Raw genomic sequence first — 12,932 nt, 5'->3', positions numbered from 1 at the left:
CACTGTCCCTGAGCCCCATACCCTTGCTGGGCTCCTCATTGGTCTCCTTACTAGCCCCTTGACTATCTTCCGGGGAGTCTGAGAACATCCCCTCAGCTGCCAATTCGCGGTCCTTGAGTATGTCAGCGGACATTTTTATGGCTTTTTTAGGATATTTATATCGCGAGCTACCTCCCTTACTTGTATATGCTTGAAGGGGTTTCACTCTGCGTTGCACACCTTTCCACCTGTTCTTTGCCCACACGCGCTGTACCTTGTTGGAACTGCCAGCCACGACCTCTGCCGCTGCCGCTTCCCCGCCGATCTTCCTTCACCAGCCTTCACGGGAACACCGGAGCAGGGAAAGCTCCTCAGCAAACCTCGCTGGCAAATCCACGTACTTGAGCTTCCACTTCGGGCTCACAGGGGGCTTCGCTTTCTTCAGAGCCGGAGATTCCTTGAGTGCCCCGGGGGTCCCCGCCAGCACGCACCACGAGCCCATAGCGCTGACTGCAGCCGGATGCTCCGGGACAAGACTTGCCACGAGCGAAGCCACCACCGGAAAGGGGGTCTGCGAACCGGAGACAGTCAGTCCGGTAATAATCTGCAGCAACTCGCCTTCCCTTTCTTTTGGTAGAAACAAACGAGCGCAGACCCAGTAATTCTTGTGCTTTATTTATTTAGCCAATTTCCGCCATTACGCGTTTCAGGCGATCCCGCCCTTGATCACATGACAACTCAGTAGCTAGTAACCGCAGTTTTTAAAGTGCAAGTGCAGGTGGCAACAATTAATGGACATAAAAGAAACATTGCAATGTAGCGAAGAGGTACTGTAATCAGTGCAATAATCACATAAATGTAAACATTACAATTTGCCCTTCTTTACATATTTCACAAAATTAATGACATACAAGGATCATATTTTCCTATATGTCCTGAGGTCCCAATATTTGCATAAATGCAAAATAAGTTTCGCGTTTCATTATGTCCAGAATTAATATTTGACAAAAGTGCTTATCCAAATAGAATATAATTAAAGTGCAAATAACCCTATACAAATGTGATAAACATATAAAATTACAGGTTGTTAGAAGGTGACAAATTCAGATCTCAAAGGCTTTCCAAACCCATTATGGCATAGTATCAGCTCACATTATGGGTCGGAATAAGGTGCAAAACCGCAAGAGTATTTATAAGGTGCAAATAGGCTCAGAATGACATTAAATAAATATTTAAATATATTAGGTAGACCCATCCAGAAATTGTACACAAATAGATGGAAGTATAAGATATACTTTCCATTACCAATTTCTAAAATCAATCCTAAAACATTATAAATATATAAATATATCACCAATTCCTTCGTTTGTGAGCATCTCCTTTCCACGGGAAAGAAATAAGAACGGACCGCCAATAGTGTGCTTTTTTAATCTTTATTCAGCCTTCTCTGCCACCATGACCGCCATGAGGCGTTTCGGTCTCTCAAGACCTTGATCACATGACGCATCTTAGGAGGATTGACTAACATTTAAAGTGAAAGTGTCAACACACGTGATTTCTGACCAATGCCATAGACATGGAAGAAATACTTAAATGCAAACTATACATTAGTGCAATATAATGCAAGGTTTCTGTGCAAAATTCCGCAAGTTTAAACACTAAATACCAATAACATCCAATTAATTGCAAGTTTAAATACTAAGTGCTACAATGTTTGTGCAAAATATCGCCAGTATAAATACTAAATGCATTTTAGTACCAAATAGATGTTTAAAAAATGTTCACAATAAATATATAAATATAAAAATATAAATACATTCATATAAATAACACATTAAAATGCATATTTTTTTACATCATGAAAATTATGTAATTCATTTGTGATACTGTACATGCTGAATACACTGTTGTGATGAGATTGTAGGGAACTTTATTATCGTTCTCACTTGACATCACCATCTGCCTGCGAAATGTCTATAGGAATTTAGTTAAACCTAAGACCAACCATTATTCACTGAACAGAAAATTAATGTATAGCCTTAATCATTATACACCACTATAAATCTTCCTACCCAGTTAGATCAAACCATCAAAGGGAAGAGTCTGACAATTCTATATTGGAACGTAGCAGGTCTACAATCTAAAGTAACTAACCACCTCTAGTATGAGTTTGTGGGGAAATTTGATGTTTTCTGTTTACAGGAGACATGGTCTGTTAATAAAATCCACATTGAAGGTTACAAGACCTTCCATACACCTGTCATTGCATCCACAGTAAGCCTGGGCGGTGAACTATGCTCCGCTCGCGGAGCTTGCGAAGTTTACGTAACTTCATGATTCGCGTAGAGCATGAAGTTGCAGATTGCTACGCAATCTACCGCGTAGCGTTGTTGTTTTGCTTCCTCGCGCGCTCAATATTCATTCTTGCGTGCGCTGTAACGTCTTACCGTGATTCTGTGTTCGCCAAATCGCTTTTCTGTCCATTTGCATGCACCACAAGATTTGTAATATGGCTGCCCGATCCCGCGAGAGTGTGCGAACGGGAACACGTCATTCGGACGCGAGAGCTGACTTCCGGCGGCTGTCTTGGTAAGATCGCAATCCCGAACATGCAAAAACTACAATCTGGTGAAAAATATCTCTCGAGCATCATAAAACCCTATTGAAAATGATCATTTTGCTCAGAAAAACTCCTCAGATTGTGATTTGGCTGCAGCCTTTTGTGCAAGGAGTCCTTTTTTTTTTTACTCTTTTTTTCAAGAGGAAGGAAGTGCCCCTGAGTCTCCAACTTCCTGTTCCTGTCCAGCAGGCTCCTCCCAGTGCTTTGTCCATGTGCTGTTCACTTTCATTTGGATTTGGAGCTGGAAGGATCACTTTTTGTGTCTGTCTGCTGCATCATATCATTAGATTGGATTTATTTGAGGACTTTTTGATTTGAGATTTAAATTTACAAGTAAGTTGGAGAATTGGTGTACATGTTTGTTTCATTGGGGCTTGTTTGTACCTACATTTTTCTGGGATTTTCATTGTTTTAAAAAATTATTGTTGTGGGTGGCCTGTACTTTCAACAGGGGCCTAGTTGTTTTTCTTTGCAATTTCAGCCAGTAGGGTACCCATGGGTCCATGTTTCTGTGGTGTCTGTTGAATTTAAACATCATGTGGGGCATGGATGGCATATGATTGAAATGCTAAATGTGGCTGTGGTGTATTTCACTGTTTGTGTGTGTGTTAAATACCTTTGTTGGATGTGTGTGTGTGCTTGATGTGTAACTTCTATCCAATCCTATCGTAGCCCTGTTGATTTTTAATTTTGTATTAAAGCTGTGTTGTTTAGCAGGCCTCCTTTGTCCGGTCATATATAGGCCTGCTTCAGTTCATTGTTTTCCATGCCCTGTTGTGACTGTGAGTGCCCATGTGGCTTGTGGCAATTTTGTGGTGGTAGTTTAGTAGTGTGTGCTTCTTTTTCCATAAAGTCCTGCATGTCTTTTCTTTGTTCCCCTTGGCTTATGCTTGTTGTTGTTGTGTCCTGGCCATGTGTGTGGTGGCCATTTTGTGAAGACAGGCAGTGTGCTTTTGGCATAGGCTTACATTGTCTGTCTTCCTTTTCTTGTTGTGGGTGGGTAGCGACCATTTTGTGGAGCCATCCAAGCAGTCTGCTTACTTTTGCCATTCTGTTCCAAGCTTGTGGCCTAGTCTGCCAGTAGGCCCAGGGGTAGTCATCATCAAATCATGGGTGCATAAAAACAGTTTGTGTTGTCTGTTGAATTTTGACACCATGGATGGCTTTGGATTGAATGGCAAAAGGTGGTTTTTGTGGTGGAATTGCTGTTTTTGGGTGTGTGTTAAATAAATAAGGCTGTTCAGCCAGTAGGTAACCCTAGGAATTCAGCTCGCATACTTTTGGCAACTCTGCACAGCGCGACAACGCGGACTTACAGTTTTTGTCATTTTCGCACTCTCAATATGCGTGTTCGCGCACGCGATAACGACTTTTTGTACAGTTCGCGATGCCGAACACGCAGAATTTGAAATCTGGCAAACAATATCTCGCGAGCAACATAAAACCTTCTCGAAAACGCTGATTTTGTGCATTTTGCTAAAAAAACTCCTCAGGTTGGCATTTTGCTGTAGTTTTGGAGCACGGAGTCACTTTTATTTTTTCAAAAAATGTTTTAGAAGAGGAAGTAAGTTCCACAGAGACTCCAACTTCCTGTTCCTGTCCTTTGTATTCACTTTTTTGTTATTATTGTGGTGGCTGGCCTGAGCATGTGGGTGGCGGCCATTTTGTGAAGGAAGGCATTGTGCTTTTGCCATAGGCCTGCATTGTCTGTCTTGTATTCCTGACCTTTTCTTGTTTTTGTGAGTGGCTTGGCCATTTGGTGGCAGCCATTTTGTGGGACCAGCCACTGTGCTTTTTCCATAGGCCTCCAAGCTTGTGGCCTAGTCTGCCAGTAGACGCAGGGGTACTACTCATCAATCATCACAGGTGCATGGAAGTTAAACAACTGTTTTTGTGTTGTGCGTTGAATTTCAACATCATGTATGGCTTTGGATTGAATTGCAAAATGTGGGCTTTACTTTTTTCTGGGGTATATTTCACTTTTTGGGTGCAAACAGGCCACACTACATTTATGTTTTTGTTCTTTGCTATTCTTAATCTTCCTGACTGTACACAGTATAGTAGTACACCAGGAGCCCTGGCCTTGTTGTCAGTCTCATAAATGGCTACACTGTTGTTGTTCACTGACTTAATACAATTTAATAATTGTGACCACCCACCACACACTAAGAAGTTATATATTATATTAGTGTGATTGTACTATCTTTTGACTGATGTTCTTCTGGCTTCTTTGGTTTTAGGTGCACAAAAGACGGAGGAGGTGTATCATCATTTCCCGTTGTGGTGCCAGACCGATGTCCTGCTGCTGTACACAACGTGACGTGTGAGTGACCTGACCAGCCATCTCTGAAACTTGTGCAACTGAGTGCTGTTGACATCTGAAAAAGATGCCCCCAAAGAAAGCAGGTAGCAGGTCCTCCGGTACCAAGAAAGTTGCCATGGAGAAGAAGTAACAGAAGAAGAAGGAAGTGTCACTTAAGTCTCGTGTGCCACCCAAAATCTTTTTTGGGACACAAAAAATGACGCCTGCAGCAGTGGTGTCCGGGGGCCAAGCTGGGGTCAGCACCTCCGCATCAGTGGGCCCAACCCACCAACCCAGGCCAAAGCAGATGAGTGTGGAAGAGGTAGCCAGCCTAATGGTGGAAAGCAGTGATGCTGAGCCTTAACTAAACTTATCACTATCTCAAAGAAGTACACAATCAACGCAGGAGGGAACAAAGCAGATAAGTGGCCAACAACAACAGCCGCAACCACCGCCCGCAATAGTAGCTGTTGTTCCTCCCGAAGTAGGGGCAGTTCAAGAAATTGAGCATCATGCAGAGGAAGAAGAGGAAGCCACTCGATCAGAAGTTCCATTGTCTTGCAAATCCCCAGCATGGAAAAGGAGGGTTAGTACATCAAGATCTTCGCCAAGCCCCCCTTCTGATGATCTAGATGCCACTTGGAAGCCACAAACTGAGTCTGAGAGGGAGACATGTCACAAGAGCAGGCATGGGAAAAGGAAGGTTCCAGAAAGCCTTACACTTATGGAGGTTGATGTAGAAGAGAAGGATGATGATGATGAGCCAGTCATCACGAACATCATTCCCGGCCCAGAGGAGATGGAGACCAACATTTTTACCCTATCCAAAATGGCTGCGAGGGATGTAGCACGCATACCTCCAACACAGGTAACACCAACACGACCTCCAGCTTCCATATTTACATTAGCAAAGGGCCGGCAGCATCCTACATCCAGCACAAGCACCACCTCAGCAGAAGTAGGTAGTGGTACTGCACAGAGTCAAATTCAATGCACACCCTTCAGTTCATCCGGCACTGGAAGTGGCACCTCCAGCAGGAGACAAAAGTTAAGCTCCCCAGTGTGGGACTTCTTTACGGTTAGCGAAAAGGACATTGCTATATGCTCCATTTGTCATAACTCTGTTAGTCGTGGTAAGCTTGGTACAAACTATGGTACTGGAGGCCAAATGACCCATCTGAAAAAACACCACGCCATCCAGTGGGAGGAGCACCTTCGTCGCACAAAAACTGGAACCATTGCTGTTGATGGGGATAAACGAGAAAAAAGGTCCACTCGCGGTGGAACAGGAAGAAGAAGCAGAGGAAGACATTCTCTGTGGTAGTGGTACACAAAGTAGCCCTGTCCACAGCACTGCAGTGGTAACACCCACATCCTCAGCAACATTTCAGTGCCACAAGACTAAGAGTCAGCCTGAGACACCAAGGAGTATTGCTTTTAAAAAAAGTGCGACGTTCAGCACAGGAAGGAATACCACGCAGCCTACCATTCTTAGCATGTTTACTAGGCCGGAGGGACAGTACGAATGCAACCACCCAATAGCACGTTTGTACAATGCGAAGCTGGCTAAATTGTTAGCACTGGACCTTCTCCCTTTTTCTTTTGTTGAAGGGGTGGGTTTTTTGGAATTTGTGACAACCATCTGCCCAAAATGGAAGGTTACCAGCAGCTACAATTTTGCCAGAGTTGCTGTTCCAGGACTACATCACAACGTGCTGGAATTGCTTGGAAAAGCCTTAAAACAGAGTGCTGTTCAGAGTATCCACCTGACAACAGACTTGTGGACCAGTTGCCAAGCCACTGATTACATGTGCATCACTGCACTATGGGTCTCTATTTCGGGTGTTAATGATAAGATATCTGAAGGTGTTGTTGACACTGCTGAGATTTTTAAAGACACTCGCAAACATGCAACTGTAGCCATGTTTGCTATGGATAAATCTCATACTGCTGTAAACATTTTGGATGAGTTTAACAGCAAGGTGTTTGAGTGGCTGCAACCAATAGGGCTTAACATTGGTTTTGTTGCCACGGACATTGACAGTAATGTAGTTAGGGCCATGAAAGATGGTGGCTATTTCAGGGTCCCATGTTTGGCACACTGCATTAACATTGTTGTTTAAGACTTTCTGAAAAATGAAAGCAATGTCAGCAACTTACTGACCACCTGCAGAAGAATATGCACACATTTCAACCATTCTTTTAAAGCCCGGAAGCAGCTGAGGGTCATTCAACGTGAGCATAAAATGCCAGTCAAAGCACTCATCCAGGAGGTGCCAACACGTTGGAACTCAACTTATTACATGCTTGAGCGTCTGTTTGAGCAATACATACCACACAATGCTTATGTCATGAAAAGGTCAGGAGATCCTACTGTGAAAGGCATGACAGTTGAGATGGCCCAATGGGACCTCGTTAAATGCCTGACAGAGATGCTACTTCTTTTTGAGGTCTTCACACGTGAATTCAGCAGGGAGGACTGTACTATGGGCCAAGCTATCCCATTGTTGTACATGCTAGAGCAAGAGCTGAAGGAGGTGTCAGAAATGTACGCAGGTGTGGATGACAAAGTAGACGCATATTATTTGGCGGACACCTTAGCCGTTCGCTTATCTGACAATACAAGGATTCAAAATAACATTGTGTCACATCGACATTACATTACTGCCTCAATTTTGGATCCACGTTACAAATTATTGCTGAGCAGTAATGATGTAATTCCTTTTTCAGAAGTGTATTTTTGCCAAGTACAAAACTTGGATAGCTGAGGAAGCCACTGACTTTGAAAAGGAACGGATCTTAATTAGAGGCCCGCCACCCCCAGGCCAGAAAAAGAACTGCAGGGCACCCAGAGTCAAGTTCTACTTCAGAGCCCGAGAGCAGTGTGTTTGCTCCCAGCAGTCACCAAGACTACCAGCAATAACATCAACAACAGCACCAACAGGATCATCAGCCACATTTAAAAAAATGGCAGGTGATTGGTTTCTACGGAAAGGGTTTTGTACGTCCATTACTGATGCAAAGGCAAAAGAGGCCAAGCAAATCAGGGCACCCCTGAACATTGAGCGGATGGTTCAGGCCTATCTGGATGACACAACAGAGGTCTTCATGGAGCAACGCCCATTGGTGTATTGGTATGGGAAAAGAAGCCAATGGCCAGTGCTCAGCAGGCTGGCGATAAAGTATGTGGGTTGCCCTGTTGCAAGTGTCTCTTCAGAGCGTGTTTTCAGTGCTGCTGGTGCCATTGTTACTGTGAAAAGGACCAGTCTCTCGCGTGGAGAGGTTAACCATGATCAAAATGAATCAGCACTTTATACCACCGGAGTACAAAAAATTTGAATCACAGCAGGAAGAGGAGAGCGACATCGATGACATAAGTAGTAGGTTAGATGACGTACTTCTGTCCGAACCACAAGAGTTTGAGGACGAGCTCCTCTTCCCTGACAACTAGGCTTTCAAATTGTTCTTCCTTCCTATATTTGTGTGTGTATCTGTTTTTCTGGTTCAAATCTAATTTACAACAAATCCATCAACACCGTCTCCTCTTTTTATTTCCCTATTGGAGTTGCAGGTCTGTGCATAACTGTCCACTCCACTCCTCAGAGTCCTGCTCCATCTTCCTTACTCTCCCTAAATACATTTCAAGCAAGTCAGACATTAGATGGAGATGGAGAATAGTACAGTACATGTTGCCTCTAACAGTCCCTCCATAAGAAGTGAAACATGACTACAGCTATCTTCCGTTTTGTTTCCAAGCCGAAACTCATTACTGTCAGAAGGCTAGGCATCTGATCTGACAGCCAAAGAGAAGAGCAAGACAGGTAATGATTATTATGAATGATGGCATGCATTGCATTGGATGCTTGCTGACTTCGAGTGAATGTGCATGAAGTCGAACTATACTGGTTTATCTACAAAGTAAAAGTGACTCAGGTGACAGTCAATGTTTCCTTGTTGTTTAATAACCACATTGTACTCCTACTACTGCAGGTGCCGGCTAATATCCGTTGCAATTTTGTAATATGGAATATATTATAAACTTAATCAGTCACTACAGACTGAGTTAGTGTTGGAGAACACGTACCACACGGTCAGGATGCTGACCATACTATCTTTGCACACAGTCAGTCAGTTGGATCGGAGATAATTGATGGAATAACTGTGTTTCATGGACTGCCTTAAAAGGTAAACAGTTTCAACAAGAACCACAGCAGACCTAGGCTACATGTCCGTGTAGTGGTGTGGACTGGAGTAGAGTGTAGTGGTATGAGGGACAGTGGCGCATTGATTTAGTCACTTCATTTGGAAAATGCTAGGTTGCTGCAGTGCATATGCCTTTTGTCTGGCTGTGTCAAAATTTAAGGTAATGCCTGGCCTGTGCCGTGGTTGGCCTGTTCTGTGCTGACTCCTGTCCCGTTGTTGTTGTAGCTTAATGCTGTAGAGTAGATACTATGTATCCAAGCCACCTCAGTCTGAAAGTGTTCTCTCAAGAGTCTTGTCTTCTCTTCTTGCACTCCACTGTAATTGAGTTTATTTTTTTTAATTCAGTTATTTTTCAATACCCCTTTTGTTTTTGCATCTACACTTACAGGCCGGCCTTTACCCTGTACTATAGTGGGAGAAACAACTCACACTTACCTTACCAATCCGCATCAGGCAGACAGTGGTACCCAAGATTGATGTGAGGAGTGTCCCCCGGGCTGTATGATTTTTACTGAGGTGTGATGTGACTACATTAAATGTACACCAACAATTGATCACACGCTTGCTGGGGCAGATGTGGTGAAAGCAACACTAATTGAATTTCAAGGCAGGGCAAGGATCTTGTTCTGCTTGCCCACCCATGCTGTACTTTACTTTGTTCTACTACTCCTCCCACAGTCTCTCTCAGTCAAGTGACTTTCTCTTTCTTGGTTCAAATGCTATTGCCAGTGTCTACTACTACCACCACAATAATGGCATCTTCTCTATTCATTTGGGAAACCAATCATGCAGCCATCACTGTGCCAAGCATCATCATCATCAATCACTGGTAAGATACGTTTGGTGGGAGGTATAATGGACTAGGAGGAGAGACTGACAGTACTAGTATGACAAATAAAATACCTCAGTGAGGGGTACCGCATCTATCTGTTTGTGTGTTACAAAACCGGCAGATCTTTTAAATCAAACACTGGCTGCGGGCATGCAGCAGCAAGGAAACAAAGTAACAAACCATGTGACGTAAATTGAATTCGTAAAACAGTAACCCACCACAAAACATTAACATCATATATCTAAGTAAATAATATATAATTTAATATACCCTAACAAAAATAAACTATCCCACTCTGACCTGATCCACCCCCCTCACTAACCCCAACCAAAGTCCAAAATGTCCGTAAAAAAGTTAAACCCCAATGCCCAAAACCCACCTACCAACAAAAGGAATTAAAAAAGGGGCAAATTGACAAGGTACTAAAGTCGGCGGGCTTTCAGGTGTTTGTCCACCAGGATTTTGACACGCTCCTCTAGGTGCTCCTCCAAGCGGGCCATCCGGTGGAGCATCTGGCGGCGAAATGCCCTGCAGGGTGAGGGGCAGCAGTGCTAGATATAGAGACACGGCGGCGGGTGGCAGCCGGACCACGGCGCTGTAAAACTGGAGGCAGGGCCTGACTGGGGCCCGGGGATTAGAGGAGGCTGCAACTGCAGCCGCCTCCTCCTCCTCCACCTCCGCCTGAGCCACCAGCCACTGATATTCCTCGCAAATGGCCTCCAGTTTACGGTGCCAGGCCCTGGCTGCCAAATCCTTCCTCGTAGGTTTTGGTTGGGAAGGAGTATCTATATCAAGAAAGAAAAAGAACTTGTTGTAGCCAATACTTTTAGCAAAACAGAAACACAAAATTAATTCAACACATAGTGGCACAGTATCACTAGCAAGCACAGTACATAACATTTGTGATTTTGTGGTAAGTATCTATACTCCTACTTCCTCGGACTCAAACATTTGTGGGAGTTTCCGACATTATACTAGTACTATGTACTCCAGTACACACCAGTATCTTGTTCTTATCTCTAGTATAGCGAAATTACTTAACCTTGTTGTAGCCGGCATGCCAGCTCAGTCAGCTAAGCTTGCACCCAAGAGAAACAGATATGAGTCACATGATGCAGACTCACGTTAGTTTAATTTACTACTACTGTCTGCAGGTGGGGAAGCTCATATTTTTGTATTACGGGTGGCACTGGCCATACTCTGTCTGTTACATGAGGGCAATTGCTCAATTTCACTTTCACCCTGCCCTGGGTACTACAAAAAGGCTGATTATTTATCGGATCCAATGATCATTGCTTATATTATAGATGGTAATACGACATCAGGTCAGTAGCGGTCGGTGGTGGGAGTGATCTGATTACTATCAGCCACCTATGCATGCTTCCAACATATCCTTCTCTGCCAGTCAGTCATATTATCTTGCCTGTCCTTCCACCCTTCTTTCCCTCTTTGTTCAACACATCCATCGGGGGCATCTGATCTGAGTTTGTCTTCTCCATAAAACCTTCACAGCTGAGTTGGAGTCAGATAGAAGAGGCCATTGGTTAATCAACTCACGCTGCTAATGCTAAGTAAAGGGTGTCTTCTTCAACCGTTGTATAATGTTCACTACAACTTAATAAGTCTCACAGTACAGTGAGTGAAGTAGTGAACACACTTCCATCTAGTAGTAATGTCAAGAAGTAATGAATATAACTTACCACCGCCCACCACTGCTGCTGGCTCTTCCCCTGTAGCTCCTGCAGGTGCCGCCTGTTCTCCCACCCCTTCCAGAATGACCGCATCGCCATCACCGCTAGCCCCGCCGGCACTGGTGGTTGGTAGTATGCCTAGAAAAAACATTACACATTTTTAGATGCCTGGAAACCTCCCCCCCCTATTTTATTAGTGTTCACTTGGAAGATTGAAAAAAAGTTAATACAACATACCTCAGCACTAGAGTAGTACAGTCAGTAGACAGACACTAGTAGTGTTATATGGTTCCTAGGGTCATCTAGTCTAGTCTTTAGAAAGTTAGCCTGAGCCATGTGTAACCCTTTTAGATTCATCATGTCTACTACTCTTTTTGCGCATATTTAATTATACCTCGCAGCTTATTGACATGTGCAGTAGACGCCTTTGAGGCCACATGACGGTTGCGTACAAGTGAAGAGGTCGAAAAACAAGCCACTTTGTTATGGAGTTTGGTTAGTTTGTATTGCTTAGCCATCACATGTACATGTTACACTTTTTGCCTTGACTGGCGAAATGCTTGCATTATTGCAGTATACTATCTAACGTGCAGCATTTTTCTCATAATAGGCGGAAGATTCCCTTCTACAAACCAGAGATTTGCAGAGCTTATGATGCATGATGTAGCCAGTATTTCTACGTTCTACGGTGAGGGGTCTTCCAGAATTCACACAGATCTTTTGTCTTGTTCTTGTTGTCCTGCCCTTGTAAATGTTTACTGTTTTAATCTTATGCTTTTTGCTGTTGACAATGGATGTAGTAAAATTTCATATAACGACGTACAGAGCTTGTTACTTATTTCAAATAAACCTTTTGAACTTACACATAGACTCTGTGGTATTTGGTGTGGTGGGATGGACTTACACAAGTGAGTGAGCAAAAGGGTGTTATTATGTTCTGTGTTGTCTGTCTCAGTCATCATCATTGTGCATCTTCTTCGTGTGGGGGGTCGGGAGTGGGACCTAATGTGAGACACTATAACTAGTCGGTCAGGGGATCGTGTGTTCTTCTGACTGAGGTGTGATGAGTAATGTCCAAACTCCCATCACCAACATCCTATTTTGTTGTGCATAGTTCTGTATGTGGCTCTGCAGAATCACTACAACGGTAGTAGTATGTACTATCCGATCCAAAATAGTAGTCAAAAATCTGGTTGGGCATTTTGTTGGGGGGAATTGTCAAAGCCTCAACATTAAGAAGACTAGAAGAGGACAACCCAAAGGACAGGACACAGTGGCTAGAGCTATTGGCCAATCTGAGTTTTA

General features: G+C 43.6%; 1 protein-coding gene across 1 annotated transcript in view; it reads right to left on the bottom strand.

Moving 5' to 3' along the window:
* Window positions 1-350: 350 nt before the first annotated feature.
* The window catches only part of LOC146865822 (zinc finger MYM-type protein 1-like), a 36,869-nt gene continuing 24,287 nt past the window's right edge, over window positions 351-12,932 (bottom strand). The window contains exon 2 of the mRNA XM_085640199.1: window positions 351-606. Coding sequence (XP_085496325.1) covers window positions 351-606 — 256 coding nt within the window. The remainder of the gene's footprint in view (window positions 607-12,932) is intronic.

This window comes from Triturus cristatus, chromosome 2_1, assembly GCF_964204655.1.
Source record: "Triturus cristatus chromosome 2_1, aTriCri1.1, whole genome shotgun sequence".
Lineage (NCBI taxonomy): Eukaryota > Metazoa > Chordata > Amphibia > Caudata > Salamandridae > Triturus > Triturus cristatus.
The sequence above is the reverse complement of the archived record's forward strand: the minus strand, read 5'-3'. Positions and strand labels throughout refer to the sequence as shown.